The sequence below is a fragment of the Festucalex cinctus genome, chromosome 9 (assembly GCF_051991245.1).
Source record: "Festucalex cinctus isolate MCC-2025b chromosome 9, RoL_Fcin_1.0, whole genome shotgun sequence".
NCBI lineage: Eukaryota > Metazoa > Chordata > Actinopteri > Syngnathiformes > Syngnathidae > Festucalex > Festucalex cinctus.
The window spans coordinates 17,110,036-17,129,514 of NC_135419.1; the positions used below are offsets into that span (position 1 = coordinate 17,110,036).

The 19,479-nt window shown below is 42.4% G+C and overlaps 1 protein-coding gene across 2 annotated transcripts in view; it reads right to left on the reverse strand.

Moving 5' to 3' along the window:
- The window catches only part of ankrd50 (ankyrin repeat domain 50), a 32,046-nt gene extending 12,818 nt beyond the window's left edge, over positions 1 to 19,228 (reverse strand). Inside the window, exons 1-3 of one of the 2 annotated variants that reach the window (XM_077532155.1) lie at positions 18,909 to 19,228; positions 15,230 to 16,192; positions 4,615 to 4,847 (exon numbers count right to left, since the gene is read on the reverse strand). In XM_077532155.1, the coding sequence (XP_077388281.1) occupies positions 4,615 to 4,847; positions 15,230 to 15,768 (772 nt within the window). In that variant the 5' untranslated portion in view covers positions 15,769 to 16,192; positions 18,909 to 19,228. Of the gene's footprint in view, positions 1 to 4,614; positions 4,848 to 15,229; positions 16,193 to 17,100; positions 17,426 to 18,908 lie in introns of those variants that run through there. The other variant, XM_077532156.1, reaches the window with a different exon arrangement.
- Positions 19,229 to 19,479: the final 251 nt, after the last annotated feature.

Genomic DNA, 19,479 nt, shown 5'->3' on the forward strand with positions numbered 1-19,479 from the left:
CAGCTGACAAAAAAAAAAAATTGCAAACAAGAATGTATATACAGGGGGATGTTAAAAATGACGTTGACCTTTTTACAGCGGTGGCGCTGTCTTGCGTCCGCTGCAGGCCTCGATGACAAAGGACATCTTTGGGAGATACAGCGGCGCTTTAAACAGACTCTTCTCCTTTGTGATTGTCTGCAGTAAATCTGTTGTGTCTCTTGGCAGCTTGGGTGAAAAAGAACACGCCATTCACGGCGGCGGGCACGGCGAGGTGAGCGCTGTGATTCACGCTGTTCCCAGGGTGGGCTAAGTAATCCCCCTCTGAGAGGAGACCCAGCTCTGAGTCACATTCCGTTTTTACAGCACAATAGATAGGAATTTAAAATGGCTCCTCCTAGGGATGACTCAAGAGCTGTAAAACATGACATGTGGTGGAAGACCACCTGATTAGTTTTGGGTCAAACAGCCATAAACTGTCATCCTAGGAACCCCTCCCCAGTCGACATGCCTCACAAGATGAGTAGCGGCCGCACGCTCTCTGTAGCGTTCCCCAGCCTGAGCTTGGAATATCACAGAGTTAATTGCAGCTGTGATTCATTACTGCAGGGGGAGGTGGTGGTGGGAGGCAAGTAGGGGGGGTGAGTTAATGTGAATATGAATGTGCGGCTAGTTCAAAGTTTGTGCAAGGATCATATTGGCGTAACAAAGCAAATGATGGATGTCCTGATTGGGGAAATTAACCTCGTTGAACTCGCTCTAACAGTGCAAAGCTGGAATACTCACACATGTGAAGAGGCTTTCGGGACGGTTCTTATTCATAGCCCCAGTTGCACTTCATCTCGCTAACTGCAGTCAACAATGTTCATATTAATTTCACTGATATGAAACATTTGATTGTTTTGATTATATTATAATTACCATCTGGTCAATCTCTACCAGGCTGCAGTGTATCAACTAATCGTACATAATTACTGGTTTCACCTGTTTACCGGCTACTTACGTTACATATCGATTATGTTACGTCACTTATGCAGTATTCGTCCATTTGCCATTCGGATTGGTTGACTTAAACGGGGGATCGAGAGCTCAGTTAAAGGTGAATAAGAAAGACGAGCAAAAATTGATCAATCCTCTATTTGTGAAAATGTTTTTCAGCATTTAGACTGACACAATAATGCTCTTTAAAAACATCCACTTTGGGTACTATTTTTAAGGTTTATGCTCTGTCTCCAAAACAAGACAGTTTCTATCCATCTGAGAGTATGCAAGGTTTAAAGAGCACTGATAACAGCCTGCAGGGTGCTACGTTGCAGGAAGTAAACTTTCAAACGAACAAATTGCTCACAAATGCTTCAACGGGGGGTTGTATGAATAGCTCCTGTGCATTCTGCTCACTCAGGTGGATGCCTTTTCATTTTGTATCTACCATCTCTTCATTTCAGTACCTGAAAGCCACCCATGCTTCATAGCCAGCTCTGAAAACATGAAAAGACTTTTCATCAAGGATTTCATGTCCTTCTCTTTTTAATAATTGCCAAAAATCAGATACATTTTGCACAAATTATACCTGTGGGCTCTTGTTATCCAGTCAAACATAGAGAAAACTGGCAGGGGAAAAGATGGGGGGGGGGGATGGTATTTTTCCTCAAGTTCCTGACTTCAACTGGGGACATTCAAAGACCCGGAGTCTCAAAGAAAAATCCCAACAGTTGGGAGGAGCTCGAGTAATTGGACTGTGTTCACCGCCACTTTTTTTTTTTTTTTTTTTTAAATCTCACACCCACTCGGTTTGAAGGATCTATATTTCAAAAACCGTCTCATTTGCGAGCCCCACTTGCATGTCCCCGCCCTCTCCTTTGCTCTGCCTTCTGCCCTCGAGGCCTTGTGAAATTGCTGTGCACTCTACTCAGCTCCAGACCAAAATTGCCACCTAAGTGTTTCCACTCTGCTGCCCCCATCGAGGTTGTACAGTAGCGCTGCACTCAGTTGAAGAGAAGGTGCTGTAAAAGCAGCATGTTCTCCATAGATTTGCTACACTCTATTAGTCTTTCAGTCTGAAAGTTCCAAGCTCGACATGGGGGAAGTCTGGCGCTTTATCATAAATGAGTGATCATAACACGCGAGTGCCCGCGAGATCCAAATTTGCACCCTAATCGTCACAAACAGAAGCGTCTTTGTTGGCAAGCCGAGCGGATGCGAGCGAGGCATTCTACTGCTGCAGGACTCAGAAAAGCCTCCTCCTTCCTGCTCCGGTCTCAGAGGTGTTGAAAAGTTCCCAGAGCACATTCCAAAGTGTGAGATGGACACAAGGAATAACAGTTGAGCAAGGGAAGAAGAATCCAAAGTTGTGCTCCACTAGGGTACGTCATCTCGGTCAGGAAAAGTCACTTCCGAGTAAAGCTTGATAGTATTGGTCAGACTCCCACAGACAACTGCGCTTCTTCTCCTCACGAGGATTCTTATGGTCATGGTCTCGTGGTTAAACGTTTTATGCAGTCCTTATCCACAAAACCCCAAACCATCACCAACCCAGAATAAGTTGGCCTCTGTGAAACATTTTCTGGAGGGGACACTCAAAGGTGAAATGCCTTATCGCCCTTAAAATGTGGAACATTTCGATCAACATTTTCTGGGAACATACGCTGTAAATGTCGACCAAATCGAATGGCGGGCCACTCACTGAATGAATTGTGCTCAACCTTGGCGGTAGCACTAATAGGGGGTCTTTGGTTTACGATGGTTCCGACCTACAACATGGAATCAGTTTGCACCACTTCCTGGGTGTAAGCCAACCACAAGAATCAAGGTACTGTTGTGACATACTGATAAGCAACTGTCTTTTAGCAATAATGATGTGTTCTGACAAAATTGAGCAGCTTTATGTCAGTGTCAAAGGAACATGACGCTGCTGTAAACCGAGGACCCCCTGTACTGAAAATCTACTCCTGATACAAATGAAGGAAGGCAGGCCACATAAATGGGTTACGCTATTTTGTTTGTGTGCATGCCTGCAAGAAGTAAAGTCGTCATTGTAGTCAACTCAAAGAGGAAGACTGAAACCAGACAAAACAAAAGTGCTGCTAAAAGCATCCGCAAAGGAGGAAAGCCAAGGCTATTGTATGCAATGCGGAAACGTGCCAGTGCACAAACTCAATACGAAAATAAATGAGGTGCTTCAACAGATCCAGGAGCAAACGTTCACATAGCAACACACGGAAGAAAGACGGCTGATATAAAAATGTATGGCCTTCGTTCCTTACAAAATGGTGGAATCACATGTGATGAGTGAGTTCCTGTGTTCAAAAGGAGCCTGCCGCCAAGATTGTTTACAACCATTTGCCGGGCAATTTGAAACAGAGCTTGACGAAGGCCCAGCCGCCATCAAAGAGCCACTAAAAAGGAAAAGTGAAAGGAGGCGGTCGAGAATGAAGAGGAGGTAGATAGCAACTGTTTAGCACAATTTTTCCAAGATGAAAAACACTCCAAAACGGCAACAGACGGGCAGCGATCTTGAGTACTACTCAGTAGTCTGCAGGGGCTGCCATATTTAATGGACCCCTGAAATATTTGATGCAGGTACCTGAATACACTGGATAGTGCGACTCAAAATGCCAAATTAAACAGACAAAATGTAATCTAAAATGTCAAAAACCATATGCGAAATAGTGAGGATTCTTTGCGCTGTGATGGCCGTCCAGAATATAATCAGTTATGTGCTAATATGGGGGTAGATGTGTTGAGTTTTGAGTGGTACACAAAAAGTCTGGTGAATATTACACGACCAGATTGCACTGCAGTCTAATTGTTGAATCAGTGGACCTTCACCAAGTCCTCAAAGACCCCTCCACCCGTCCCTGCTAGTCAGTGTTCCAATCTACCACCATTTAAACAGACCCCAATTTCACACACTGAAATTTGTCAGTAAATGTACATAAGATCCTCCTTATTTCAGTATGTGTATACGTATAAGTGTCATAATTTTTCAATTTAAAATATTCGCCGCTATAGGCACCGAAATCTGACATAAACCGAGAACTCCAGTATACTCATAGCTTGGCTGTAATAGTGGAGTAACCAAAAAGGCGCCCAAATCGAGCTACAAAGAAGCAAGACAAAAGACAAGATGTCTCCTCCACTTGCTTTGTGCAGCTTGTCACCCTATTGTTCCGTCTGACACAATACACTGCAAATTCTCACCTTGGAAGCATGTAGTATCATTCCAAACACATTTTCACAATGCCCAGCTTTGGGCTGTAAAGCAAAAAATAAAATATGCATAACGGTGCCATCATGAGGGGTTATGACTGCAGTTATTTCAATTTCATTGTACAAAAACGACCTGGGTGCTGGAAAGCTTTTGGAAAGGCAGACTTGCGTGTTGATTAATGGGATGGCGGCTGCTGGCCTGACAAGATAACAGCAGCTGGTGTCACAGGACATCAGGCAAGCGCCGCACCGACGACCCCGATGTCATTCGGGCACGTCGAGATGCTCGAGATACTACTTGAACAGTCTTGGCAGCAAATAAGGTTTCAGGTGGAAAGTATCGAGACGAGCAAGTGTTACATAAATCTCCTTGCATTTCTTTCTTTCTATCTATCTATCCATTTTTTTTTTTTTTTTTTTTTTTACCTGTGAAGAGTTTAGTAATGGCCTTGTTCTGTCTCCTTGCAGAGCAGATGAGCAGAAGCCACGGCGGCAGGAACTCGTGATGACTGGCGAGGAGCTCGGCAATGGTCCTGGGGGAGCCCGGCGGCGACCTCTGTTCCGCCTCACCCAGCTGGCCGCCCTCGTCCACGGAGTCCACCAACAGGAAGAGAGCCTGTGGCGGCGGCTTGGCGCTCAGCAGAGGCAAGAGCACGCATCTGGGACAGGATGGGGGGGACATGTTTTAGTACATGAACGGAGCCTTTCTAGATACGAGGTGTCCGGCTGTTATTTTGACCTTGACTTGTGAGCAAGAATTTGAGATACAAACTAGATGGCAGGAGTGAACTGAACTCATTTCATAATAAGCAGCAATTTGGCAGATAGTAAACAATTACTCAAAAATTTAACTTCAAGCTATTTAATGCCACTCCCAGTTCAGGTTTACTGTCAGACTAAACATAAAACAAATTACACTTTTTCAAACAAGCACACAAATTTGACTTGAAATCTACTAGCTTAATGTAAACACATAATGGGAAACGCCGTAGGAGGGCTAACAAATAGCATCTACTGTATGTGGAAGAGTTTACAACACTAAGCTATAGGGGAGGCTGGACTGGTTTAGTCCTTGAAAACATTTCTCTGGATCCAAAAAGTTTGAGAACCCCTGGCTTCCCTTTTATGATGAACTTACTCGAGCAAAAACTGTTTGTGTGCAGCACGACAGCTCTGATGTGAAGGACAAAACTTCCCCAGTCAACGTTCAGTCCATTGCACATTATTTCGGCTCACAGCAGATACATTTATAATTCATTGGGCCATTTTGTACCGGCCTGTGAGCTAATGTCTCAAGATGCTATTATTATTCATATATAATATTATATTTTGCTGCAACAGCAGCACTGAATGTGGTCTGGGAATTAAAACCAACCCAGCCGCACAGCATCTCGCATTGAAGCAAACATGACGTACAACACTCGGAATTAGACGTCACATTACAAGTTGGCTGTTTAAACGCTACATTAACCATTCCAGCAACGGCAAGCTGCTAGCCAGACATGGAATCTGTAAGCTCCACTGCTAATGTCGCACATGAATGCTAAGTGAACCGCAGCGGTCAACAAACGTATTCGAGCTCTGCAGAGTCTTCTTTGAGCTCCTCTGTTCCTGTGTGAGCGCCGCGGGCGTAAGATGGACAAAATGTCATTTCCCGAGACTCATTAAATTACTTCCCGCTCAACCGCCAGCGATAACGGATCTGAAGAGTTCAGGTTGGTGACATTTTAATCTGGGCCCACGTTAATTAAGCATTTTAAAATAGGGTTGAACAAATCAATTCATCAATACAGGCAAAGCTACATTTTTATTCCCCACAAAGAGACCATTGCACGGATAGAATCGGTCACCTTCTAAGGTGACGCGCGCTCCATTTGGGATACGACATTGATTCATCGTGAAACAAGAGAACTTGCTCCAAAGCCATCAACAGTAGAAAATGGGTGGTTAGTTTCACCCAAAACATTAGTTTCTGAACAAAAAGCAGAGAACAAGAGCATTTTGTGAGAAGTAACATGTCAAGAACAACAGAAAACTAAAATATTTTGTTGTGATGCACCGAATTTTTGGCCCCTGAAACTATTCAGCCGAAAATGAGAAAAACATGCAACACACGGCAAGTGTGCATGTAGCAGCTACGCGCTAGCTTATTAGAGCGATCAAACGTTTTATTCTGCAACTGAAGTGTCATAGCAAATTGTTTGCTGCTGAAATGCGAATAAACCCCCCGTTGAATAAGCAACTTTGTCCTTATTTCTCATGACTGAGACGAGAGCTACATTGCCAGCGGCAACCTAAATCAATTGAGGTTGATGAGTGACGACACTCGAAAAAGTAAACAAAAGTAAAGCCTCATCTCCAGGTTATTATGTCCAACAATGTGCAGAAAAGCACCGTCTGTGTGCTGACAACTTTATTTATCATAGAATAACAAACGCAATGACATGACACTGCACTGTGTGCTTCCTCTATGCTTGTGGTTATTTTCATTCATCCAGCTCATTTATTTCTCCGTCTTGTTGAAAATGTGGAGTGGACTGTAGCTAATGGTGCATCTGAGTGATATTAAACATTGCTTTTTATTTTTGATATGTGACCAATTTTTTTTTCTTTTCTTTTCAGTTTTTGGCGACGCGTTTCTCATTTTCAGTTTTCAATTTCGGCCAAAAATGTTAATTTCGGTGCATCCCTAATATTTTGCTTTTTTGACACCACAAACTATTCAAAATAAAAACCATGACTAAGAAAGTGCTTTCAATGTCAAAATAATCTTGAACTACAGATATACAACTAACAAACGTGTAATGAGTGATACTGACTCACTGTATGGCTCCAATATGGCTTTTTCACATGATGTCATCTTTGCGCACAATCACAACGCAACACATACCATCAACTAACTACTGTGCCACATGCTGTTTATACCATACATATACAGTACATACTCGTTCCAGTGTGAGGTGCCTAAACTTGTTCGACTTCCAATATGTTGACGTTTCTCTCCATAATCCTCAAGACAAACTGAGATTCAATCCTCACCACTATCTTCAATTCAAAAGCTGCACTGATCTCAAAGTCGCAACGCCGCCATCTATAGGGATCTGTTAGTTATTACATTGCTTTATAAACCTGAATTTCACATTCAAGCTGGGTGAAACCCTCTTGCATGCCTACCTGTTCAAAAACGTGTGTGTTCGTCAGTGGGAGTAAATGATTCCAGTTGACAGTCTCCTGATAAGTGATCATTTCGATGGTACGCCAACAATATATACTTTTATTTTGTACGTGTGCCGTGAGATTTATGTAATTTAAGGTTTGGGAACACTGATCTAGAAACAGTCCTAACAAGGCTAAATGAAACATCTTTACCCCCTTGGCGCTCCCTTTTTGAAAATCTCCTAACACCCTTAAGACGATTTTCCCCGCTTGATTGTGGTCTTACTCGGTCTTCCTCGGCTAATCTCTCCTGATGGCTGCAGCCCGCGGAGAACCTGCAGTGCCATCTGGGAGCGTTGCCAAAAGGAATGTCCACGCACGGGGATGACTGGGCGTGAATAGCCGCGTCTGTGTTGCCTACCGAGACAATCAAATCCACAGTGACAGCAAGTGGGCCGGACAAAGGGCCATTGTTCTCGCGCAATTCAGCTACTTTTGGGCTGTCGAAGAGTCAAACGACAAGAGCAACAGACAAAAAGACAACTCTGTGGGATATTAAAGCAAAGTAAGCGCAACAAAAGCCACTTTGCCGAGCACGTCCGACCGAGTGCGCGCCTCTCGCTCGAGTCCTCGACATATGTCTGCGTTGATGCCAAGTGCTGTACAGAAGACATGGTGTGAAAGACATTTAATGCACTCACCATCTGTCATGTTGCACTCGCACACTGCTGTTGGACGACTGAGGTAGTTGCAAGGTTAAGGCAGCATCAAGCAATAAGGAAACTCATTGGAAGGGGGCTACTAAAATGAAATTACAAGGATGACCCTGAGCAGGAGCTACATAACAAATTAGGGGGAAATATGTACTATCAAGCTGGTCATCGGTCTGGTAGTGACTTAGTTCTATTACAAGAGTGGCAGAACATCAAAGTGTACGCAAGTCTTGTCTCATTGTCATCTATAACTAACATAACGCAGCTTATAACCTCAAAACATGTAGCCCGGTCCAGTCATAAGCCAAGGAGCCCATTGTACTTGAGATGGGTATTGGTCTTCAAGAAATACTTTGGGGGTCTGTGTTTCAAAAACACAACATTTATTCTCAAGATGAGTCAAGACTAAAACTGCGAGAAAACAGCAGCGCTTAGTCTTCATATCGATCTCATGTTTATTTTTCAAACTTCTCAGTTTATTATACAATTTTCATCGTCTTGCAGATTTCTACATGCCTTGACGTGCTTTTTCACTTGACTGAACTCCTCAAAGTCTGTCTTTTCTTGCTTAATGTGACCTTGACTTCAAGGCCAGTCTATGGTCGCAATACTGTTGAGTCTTTGAAAAGTTTTGTGCTTGGACAGCTTGACAACGAGTCTTGTCTGACATTCGTGTTACGGTGTTTTCAATGTCCCTTTGTAAAGAAACTTGATACGCATAACTTGTCCTCACAGATCTTTTTCAAAATGTTGACATTCTTTGGCTAATGCTCTGCAGCTCTGAGAATTGAATGCATGTAACTAATGCAACTCTGCTGGGACTGTATATCATTAGTGACATTCTCATGAATGTTCTCCCCTAACATATCCAAAGTTTTCATAGAGTTTTCACAGACTAACAATCTCATAAGAACAATATATCTTAAGAGTTGGGGAGAAAGCGTTCAACGATGATTAGGTAATTGATTCAACCATGTATTCAGTTTGGAGCGACTTTACGTACGTAGTCAGGGAGATGCAGTAAAACACCTGCTGACTAATGCTTCACCTTATCCAAAGGGAGTCAGTCACCTCAGATTGTTTCATTTTGTATTTTTACATAGAATGCCATCACAAGAATGCTGTAACTGTATTCTTCACAGGGATCTTGTTTGCCCTCAAATGCTTTCTCAAATAGGACCTAGCGTAGTCCAAGTCCTCTTGGTCAAGAGGGAAACGCATGAAGGTTTGGTTTACCATGATTGTGCCTTACTTAAAAAAAAAAAAAAAAGAAAAAAAAAAAAAGAAGCCAAATTTACCATCTACCATTCATGTCTGGCGATCTTCTGAGATCAAACCTCATGATGTCTAATTGTTCAGTCATGGGACCCATAACATAGAAGAGACCGCAGTGTTTTTGTTTTTATTTCTGCGGCAACAACACTGAGGGCTGCATCTGGAATGGTGTCCATCCCAAATTAGCTTCTCAATGACAGTTGGAAAAAAAACAAAACAGCTAAAGTAGGTCAAACCGGAGTTGCATGCGAAACGTTGACAAAGCGCTCCAGAAGAAGTAGTATGTTGTTACTACCTCTGTTTATTTATCTGACATACAATTTATTACACTGATTAATGATTTCCAATCATATACACATGCTACTTTTTCTAGCCAGCACGTATGCTTCAGATAACTCGTGCAAATCCCTCAAGATCTTCCAAGTCCAAGCAAGGTTCGCATTCCTGATGAGCTAGCCAATGCTGCCAACTGAATCTTGAAATTTCATCCCCCTTCAACACACCCACTACCTCCGCCCGTTTCCCTGTCGACAACTGCGGCGTATGGGAATCCCCGCAAACCCGACACACTCTTTGGAGTGGCCGGTAAAGTTTCCTGCCAAATCTTGATTGTCCTTCAAGTTTTGTCCAGGTCAGTGACTTTATGAGGACCAAAGTAATTGGAGGCAATTGTTAGAAGTCGTAGTTGGCTTACAAACTAAAACCAATTTGATCTAATTCAACTTTCTTTTGTAAAGTTTTATATTTACATCGCTGCAGTATGAGGAGGACTGAACTCTTCTGTACACTACATTTGAGCTGTATTTTTTTTTCACTCACATAATATCCCCCTGTAATGTTGAGACAGAGGCTAGCCACAGAGTGCTGAGTCATCATTGCACCGTTGCTGCTGCCGTTTCTCCTCTTCTGCTCCACTGGACTTGATGTGTCACAAGAGAAGGGGGTGGATGGAAGTGGAAGTGGAAGTTTTTGCTGTTGCTTGCTTGCTAAAATGTGGCCCTAATTTTCAGCAACTCGTCTGCTGCCGCGCACCACATGAAAGGCATGGATAGTGTTCCTTATACAGTACTGTACCTCAAAAAGTACAACCGCCCAGTCAAGGAGGCAACAGACGAGTGGAAAAGAAATACACAAAGCGCCCACGCCTGGCCATTAAAATCTGCCCTGGTTTAGTTCAGATGAAACTGAAACGTGCTCAGCCTTGAATTCTGTTTAGGATCTGCAATAAAACATGTGACATGGCCAATTTCCCCACAATTGCCCAAGAGGAAACATGTTAGATGTTTTTTCCTCATTTCTGGCTTTTTGCCACTCGAGAGTCTCGCTCCCATGAGCTGAAAACTTCCCCGTTCTGTTAAATGTTATTTAGAGACTACTGAGCCGGTATAAATTGACACATAATATCAACAGCTCATTTGGAACAAAGCCGCTTGTTAGTGTTTGATGTTGTTGCCAGGAATACATAATAAATCTATTTACTTGAAGTATATAATCCTAACTGCGGCCTATTTCTTGCACGGTAAAAGGTATAAAGCATTTGGTTCAATACTTAAATCTCTGGCAATTCATCATGGGGACTGCAGCAAAAGCTGAACCGGGCCCAACCGCGCAGCCAGATAAGGTCACACCTACTAAACTAAACACTTTAGTGCCATCAGCAAAAACAAAAGTGCTGGAATTCATTGGGCCCACATGACTGCGTTAATTCCCCCTACCCCCCGTTTGAAGCCAGTTCTTTTGTCCTGAAGGAAAAGGCATGTTGGAGGCCCGTAGGTCCAGCGGCTGGTGGAAACAGACAGACAAAATCCAGTCAACTAGTTGGGGAACCCATTCCATTGTCAAAGCTTGATCATTGGACAAATGTATCATTGCTTGTAATTGTTTACTTTGAAATTGTGCGAATACCGATAGTGGTAAAGTACTTTCTGCCAATCGCAGGGCACAAAACCTAAACATGACATGACTATCTTAGAATGAGTAATTATTGTCTATAAAAGTCTATCCCAGCTAGAGCTACAAAAATGACTGGAAACATTGCACCGTGCATGCCAGGCTAGAATTCTTAGGTGCCCTACGACGCCACAAGATGGTGTCAAAGGCCTGACGAAGAGGAAAGTAGTAACTGATGTCCAGGAATTGATTGTTGAAGAGATACACCTCAAGTGAGAGACTAAGAAATTTGTGTGGCAGGGAGGAGCTAAATTTAGTCTAGTTTATTAGTGGAAGCTATGGAGAGTCTTTACCGTGTTTGTATTTACACTGCACTGCTGGTGTATTTTTTTTTTTAATTCACCGAATCATGTTAAAAATTGTATATATATATATATATATATATATATATATATATATATATATATATATATAAAATATTTTATATATATATATATATATATATATATATATATATATATATATATATATAGATATTATTTATTTATTTATTTTTAAGGTCATGTAACCTGGTTTGGCTCAGTGTTGTACATGTAGTACAACACAGTAGTGTCGTGTAGTTGTGATCTGCCTGCCATTGCTGTTTACCATCACAGTTGTGAAATACTCAAAAAAATAAAAAAAAAATTAAAAAAATAAACATATACTGAAAAAAGTCATTTGCTGGCTCGGAAACACTGTTTTCATGCAAACAATCAACATAAATAACACTAACTTTTTTTTTTTTAATTAAAAGATTATTTAAAAATTTTTTTAAAAAATTGGAATATGTGCTTCAGGGCATTTTGTCTTTAACAATCCTCTGATCACTCCTAAATGTGATCAGTTCGTACACTACTTCAAAAGGAAGACTGTCAACGGAAAGGTCGTGTGGCAATGCAACACTACAACAGCTGAACAAACGTCTGCACAACAATTGTGAAGCCCTGTCAGAATGTTTGAGCAAATTTGGACAAAATACCCCTCAAAAAGGGAGTATGATTAAAGAAGCCACACTTAACACTTCCGGGCCTCATTCACATAAGTTTATCTGATACACGGAAGTGCTAAGTATTAAAATTTCTCAAAAACAACAGAAAAATTTTCCAAACACTCCTTTATTTATTTGGTTAGTTAGTTTTTAAACATCGGATTTTCAGCTCAACTTTTTCTGGATAATTAAGGCCTTTCGGAAAGTAAAATTTAAGACTTTTTAAGGATCCCCATGCTTACAGTATTACCCTTGAGTGATTAATGTCGTTTTATTTTTGTAGTGTACACAATGTGACACAATGTGATTTTAATTTTATGTTAACCAACTCATAATTTGAACACAAAGTGATTAAATAGGCCCTGAGATAGCAATTATCCTGTCACAGCTACCGCATTTCCTTCATTGCCATCATTCATCGGGTTTTTATTCCTTGAAATGACGATTGTGACAACTCTTACATCTATTTTTCTGTGTTTGATGGCTCGTGAGTCAGCAGTGAGTAACCCGGCTCCTGCAACTGCGCAAACCTGTTCCCAAGCCATCAAACCACCAGTGTCAAAAGAAAAACACATAGCTAGAATACGACATTTACAAGAGAAATGTGCAGGTACGTTGCAAATGTGTACAGACTGGACAAACAAAGCGTTCAAATCTGCGCTCAAAATGCCTCAAGTCTAGCTTGCCCGCAAGCGCACACAGTGGGAAAAGCAGCGGTCGTCTTGTACAGCGCGGACGTCAAACCCGTGTCTGAACCAGTTTCTCTGCATTAACACACGACTGGCGATTACTATCAACAAACCGACTTGTTTGCCTTTGAGGAGGACAAAGAATTTGGCAGGGGCCTCTCGCATGCACTCACTGGCTGAAAGTCACAGCTGGACGGGGGTCGGCGGAGGCTAAATGCTCCTAAAAAGAAAAGGAAAAAAAAAAAATCTGTTTAACAACACCCTTAACTAAATGCGACCTGTATAACTTTTTACTGAGTAGCCTTGGAAGTGTGTAGTCAAAACAAGCGCACCCCCTTGTGAATTTTGTCATGCTAGAGTAATGATAAAGTTTTACTCCCGTCCTTTTCTTTTTTTTATTCTTTTGTCAAATAGTGCCAATGCACCCTGAAAACAGATAGCTAATATGACACTAGGGAGAATGATCAGATAATTTATGTATGATGATCCCGAGGTGTGTTCACATCAGATATTATTCAATGAAGTACTTTGGGGGGGGGGGGGGGGGGGGGATCCTCGCTTCAGGATGGATCAAATCGGCTCACATGTTTGTTTGTTTGTTTTTTGTAAACAATATTGTTATATATGAAATGGTGGACTGCAAAAACGAGTAACATTCTTGATGTACATTCAGTATGATTATGTGCAACATCTGTAGGTGATACTCAGAACAATAATAGAACCAAACAGTCCTCACACCCTAAAACACTCCCCGTACCCTAAAATCCAGATACTATGACATCAGGGAGACTGATCCTATTATTTGTGTATGACAAGCCAAATTTTTATGTTTACACTTTAGACATTATTCAATGAAATGATCACTTAGCTCAAAAACAATACAAAATCAATTGTGATGAGCTGTCTTTGGCTATAGGGGCTCTTTACACATGTCTTAACTCAAAACAAAAATGCAGTAACCCAAACATGAACATGGAATTCTTCGAAGAGTGGAAGTTTCGTTCCGAGCGAATGCTGTAAATTGTCGGCAATGTGTATAACCAAAACAATGTTGCTAATTTAGCAAAGTGTACATGTTAACCACTACTACTGTTTCCCGTTGAAGTTGTATTACTTATATACATCAAAATATAATCAATTATCAAATTAATTGACAGCTATGTTAATCCTCTGATTTCAGCATATCAACAGTAATTGTTTACTGATTTCTGTAGTCCTTCATGAAAAAAAAGACTTAAAGAAGACTTGATTATCTTCTGTGTTTAATAAAAATAAGACATTTGCAAACATCTGTTTTTACTTTGGAAAACAATGACCAAACTGGTAACATCAATCATTCCAATCCCCCTTTTTATTAATCGCTATCTGAATACAAAGTATGAAATAAACATCAATCCCTGGTTAATAAACAGTAATCAGGGAAGATTGCTTTTGTAGTACACTTTATTGCAAAATTAAAGTGATTCGATTAGTTGATTAATCAACAGAATAATTGATAGATTAATCAATTCTAAAAATATTTGTTAGTGCAGCACGAGTTCAAACTATTTTAGCCCCTTCGGTAACTTGCCTTTTGCGGCCTCACGATTATGACCATATGACAAGTGCTTCCCTGGGAAGGAGGGTGACGGGTGGGGGCGGGAAATAAAAGGTGTGTTGACTCTGGTGAGCGTTTAAAAAATGGTTTACCTTGCCGTGACCTACTTTTCCACTCTGTGTGTGAAGTGTTCAGAGGGCGCAACAAGCGTCAGCAGATGGCTAGACGAGAAATGTGAGTGCTCAGTGCGCGCGCACACACACCGCCTGACCTACAGTACGACAAGCCGTATACAAACTCATGTACGGATCCACTGTCCGGACCTGCAGTCATTATGATCAAGGTGTCACTCGGGTTGGCTGGTGAATCTGTTAGCAGACTCACAGCACCCAAACGACACAGAAACATCGGCATAGTCCTGTCCGGAATGCCAAACCGGAGAGAAAAACCTACTCAGGCATGACATGCAATGAGGCCGCTGAGGTGGAGCTATGCAATGAGTGTGAGTGGCAGTCGGGAAAAGAAAAAAAAAAAAAATGGGGGAAGGGTGCATCAGGGTCAGGAGGTGGCAGGGGGAAGGGTTGTCTTTGTAATTGTACATTGGGAGGCAAAAGCAAATTTCCAATATCACCTGGAAGCATCTGAGGCAATTTTTTGGCCTCGTTTGTCAAAAAAAAAGAAAAAAAAAAGAAAGAAAAGTACTTAAATTGCAATCGTAATATATTTGAGGGGGATCGCAGTATTATGTTACCTTTTGAAGGCCTCGGTGGGGTTCCTCTCACACTCGCCGGGCTGCAGCGCACCTTGCACGGCCGGGTCGCGCACCTTCTCCTCGTATCCCGGCACCAGCCCGCTGCGGCAGATCTGCGCCACCAGGCCGCGGATGAAGCCGGCGACGCACAGCGTGTCCGAGTCGTCCGCCCGGCAGAAGTGGAAGGCGAGGCCTTGTTGGTGCAGGCCCCCTCGCTGGGCTCCCTGCGCAGACGTGGGCCACAGCAACTCTGTGCACAGCGCCGTTTTGCCGCTGCCGGGACCGCCGACCAGCAACACCCCCCAGGCGTTTCCGCTTTTCACCGAGCCTGATGTCACGCCGCTGGGGTTGGCCACGCCTCCGCCAGGGGGCTGCTTACTGGGGGTGCCGGTCCCCCCGCTCAGGTTGCTGCTTTTCTCCTGAAGGCAATGCTGGATCTTGTGGAAGACCCATTCCCGGCAGTAAAAGCGTTTCCCCTGCAGCAAACTGGTGTGGGCCATTGTGCTCGGCTGGTTCCAGCTAGTCCTCCTTCTCATCATATGGCTTCCATCCTTTTGCCACTTACATCCTCACTAAGCCAGGCTGTCATTTCCATCCATTACTGTTCACAGAAAAGTAGGTTGCATTTAGATGTGATTGGCCAAAATGTAAGTGGCTCGCAGAAGTATCTAGGTCAAAATAATGAAGAAAAAAAAACCAGGGGATCAAAAACTAGGCGAAAAAACAAGATTTTCCACCAACTTTTTCCAGCGTTTTCCCTCTGCGTGAACAGCGCGCTCCTGATTGTTATTTTCGCGCCACTTTAGCATGGCGTTCCTGAGCGATATCGGCTGACAGGCTCGACACGACTAGCCACTCGAGCCGCTAGGGTATTTCCACAGATGCGTGGCAGTGGCCACCAAACGTAGTCTTTCCATTACTTTAACATGGACCAGGTTGCCAGCGCGTTTTTTACAATGGTGTCTGGAAAAAAAAAGAAAACAGAAACACATGCTTTGTTAATATAATACAGTGCTTTACAAGTCGGTGGAGTGCTAACAAGAGAAGCTCTTTTTATCACAAAAAGTTAGCAGTGGCTGAGAATCCTCTCAAACCACTATAAATGAGAAGTAAAACTTACATAATCAGTGCTTAATACAACCTCACAGAACCAACACTCTAGCTCAGTCAGCCATTTGACTACTGACACTGGTTGGCTAACCAGTCAGCGGATAGTGTGTTACTTAGCTAACCTAGTAGTCTACAACTCTACTCAGCATCCTTCTTTTCAAACAGCACCAGTCAAAGAAGATCTAAGTTACGGTCGTGACTCGTGAACTGACAAAAAGTTTCGGCTAAGCGTCCTATCAAGCCGAGCTAGCACAAGAGGCTAACATAAGAAGCTAACATGCTGGTCTCTACTACTCACTGCTCCTTCTCGTCAAACTGCACAAACAGAAACACACTAAAACACACAACACATCTTATAAACGATCCAAATAAAAAAAAGTATTACATAAAATGAAGGTTGATACATTCAAGCTGAGGCTGAAAGTTCAATCAACCTGGCTAGCGCAGGAAGCTAACATAGCAGTATCTGTCCTTTGTGCTTTTCCTTGTCAAACCAAATAAACAGAAATGCACAACACCTGTCAGAGAAAACATAGACAAATTAAGGTCCTTTGTTAGGAAGAAGCTGGACAATACCGTAGAGTACAGTACTGTAAAGCCAACAGGAATGGAAAGTAGAAACTTATCAAAATAAAACTACTAACAATTCAGAATTCTATCAAAGTCATCCGCACGACTACTCGCACTATAGCGGCTAACCGCTAACGTAGAAATCTGTACTTCTACTTGTTGTAAAACAAACATATTTTAATGTGCGATACCTGAAACAGAAGATCCAAATAAGTCCTTTTTTTTCCCCTCGAAAAGTTGGTTTTACCTAACACAACCAATTTTCAGGCTCAATCATCCCCACGACTGTGTTCCTTGGAACTTGCACAAACAGACTCGAACACACAAAACTCGTCACAGAAGATCCAAAGTCCCACTTTTGTAAAAACCTGGTCGATACTGGCTTTGGCCGCGAGTCCTATCAAACCGGCTCGCTAGCAAGGGGCTAGCATGAGAAGCTAACATAAGTAGTAGTCTACACCAAGGGAGTTGAACTGGATAAAAGACCTTTCTGTTCACTGTATTGATCCCAATGTGTTATATAACCACAAGACAACACAGCAGTTTAAACATGACTAAGTGTGATGCTTGTTGTTAGTGTCTTTACTGCCCCCACCCCACCTCCACCCTGTTCCACTGCAAACATCCACGCCTGGCTCACAACAAGCTGAATTTCTTGGCAAGCGCCCCTTGCAGATTCTCTCGTCCACGTCCACTGTGATCCCCCCCCCTTTCCTTCCTTCCTATGCGCCTTTAAATCCCAAACAGCTCACATCCGCACTCAGCTGCAGAGTCCAAAATGAGGAAAACCTGTTTGTGTACTTAACCCGCGCACATGTGCTTGTTTGGGATGAGATTGTCAGACTTGTTACTCTGCCTAATAACAATAAATTTAGGGTAGCTGCAGTTGCAAGCATGCCAATTTAATACCACTTTTGGCTATTTTTTTATGTCACTATTCATTTATTTTATTTTTTTTGTAATGTAGCATGTGGCAAAACTACCTAAATTGTCTCTTGACAAAATAAAATGTGGTTTTGATCATTCTGATCTCTATATGCTAACATGCTAAATGCTAGTAACAAGTTTATTACATTTTCATAGAAAATGTGGATTATTTTGTGAATTTCACCACCTTTGAATGATGAATGTAAAGGGTCAAATATCAATTTTAAGTGCACATGAGACATTTATTTACGTAATAATAGAATTTAAGATGTTAGGAAAATTACGTGCACATTGTATCAAATTTTGCAAAGTATTCATTTACTAGCTGCAAATAAAAAAAAACAAACATGTTTTTGTGCATTTTAAAACCTGAACAACTCTTTAACGATAATTGGGGCTTCATTTAGGGAAAAAAAATATTTAGGCTGTTTAGGTGTGATCTTTAGATGCTGCATTTGCCTGAAAATTTAAATGTACTAGCAGCAAAATACATATTTTTATGTGTGCATTTTAAGACCTGAACAATATTCGACTTTTTTGGGCGGGACCCATGGACATCCTGCATTAGCCTGAGAATCCCTGGAAAGTATTTAAAAAAAATACACGTTATGTTACATTCAGGGTCATTATGACAAGAAGTAAATTTTATGAGCATTTAAACATATTTTGGACTAGAATTGCACGGCAGCTCAAACTCGCTTCTGGGCCATTTACAGCCCACGGGCCTCAGGTTCCCCACCTCTTCAAGGATGACTACACTGTACAGTCAATGGTCAGATTTGTTAAGTGGGCGGAAGACGAACTCAAAAAGACGACAATCTTTTGTATGACCACCTCATCCATGCATAACCACATTTTTGCACCTCATTTTTAAAGAAACAAGCCACATAATGCGAGCAATCAGCAGGATAAAAAAAAACAAAAAAACAAAAAAAACATCGGGTCCAGATGTTCGATACCCGTCGTGCGAACTTCAACAAAAGCCAGATGTGAGGTTTCCAACAACGTCCCTCCGTTCAGTCCCTCCTCGCGTCCCCCCGGCTGCTGTTTTAACCCAGAAACGGTCGCTCACCTCCCGCCGACGTGTCTCTCTGCCGTGTTTTTGTCCCTAGTCGACACCCCGTCTGTCCATGTTTCAAGCGGCAAACTTCACGCGAGCCTTTCGACCGTCGCCGCTCCGCTTTCTTCATCCGCGCAGCGTTCGCGTCTTCCTTTCAATCGGGTCCTCTTTTTTCTCTTTTTTCTCCACCCCTTCCTCTCTTTTCTTCTCGTCGTCTTCTCTTCTCCTCGCTCTCTCCGGTCGGTGCGGGCTCCTCCTGCTGCCCGGCCGACACACAACACAGCTCCCCTCGGCGAGCCGACTGTGACTCTCCGCCTCCCAAACACTCTTGAACGTTTTCAGTCCGCCGCATGCAAAACCCACGCCGGCCGCGGGGCATGCTGGGAGATGGAGTCTTTACATCCAACGTTGGTTTCCCCACGTAATATGGTAATTTAACAATACATAATGGTCTCAAATCGAGCGCTGTTTTTACATTGTATGAATGCTGAAGAAGTCCAACATTTCATACACATAGTCAAACTTAGAAATGCCGTCTTGGCAATACATGCATTATTTTTGTTTGGTGTTAATTTTCTAATAT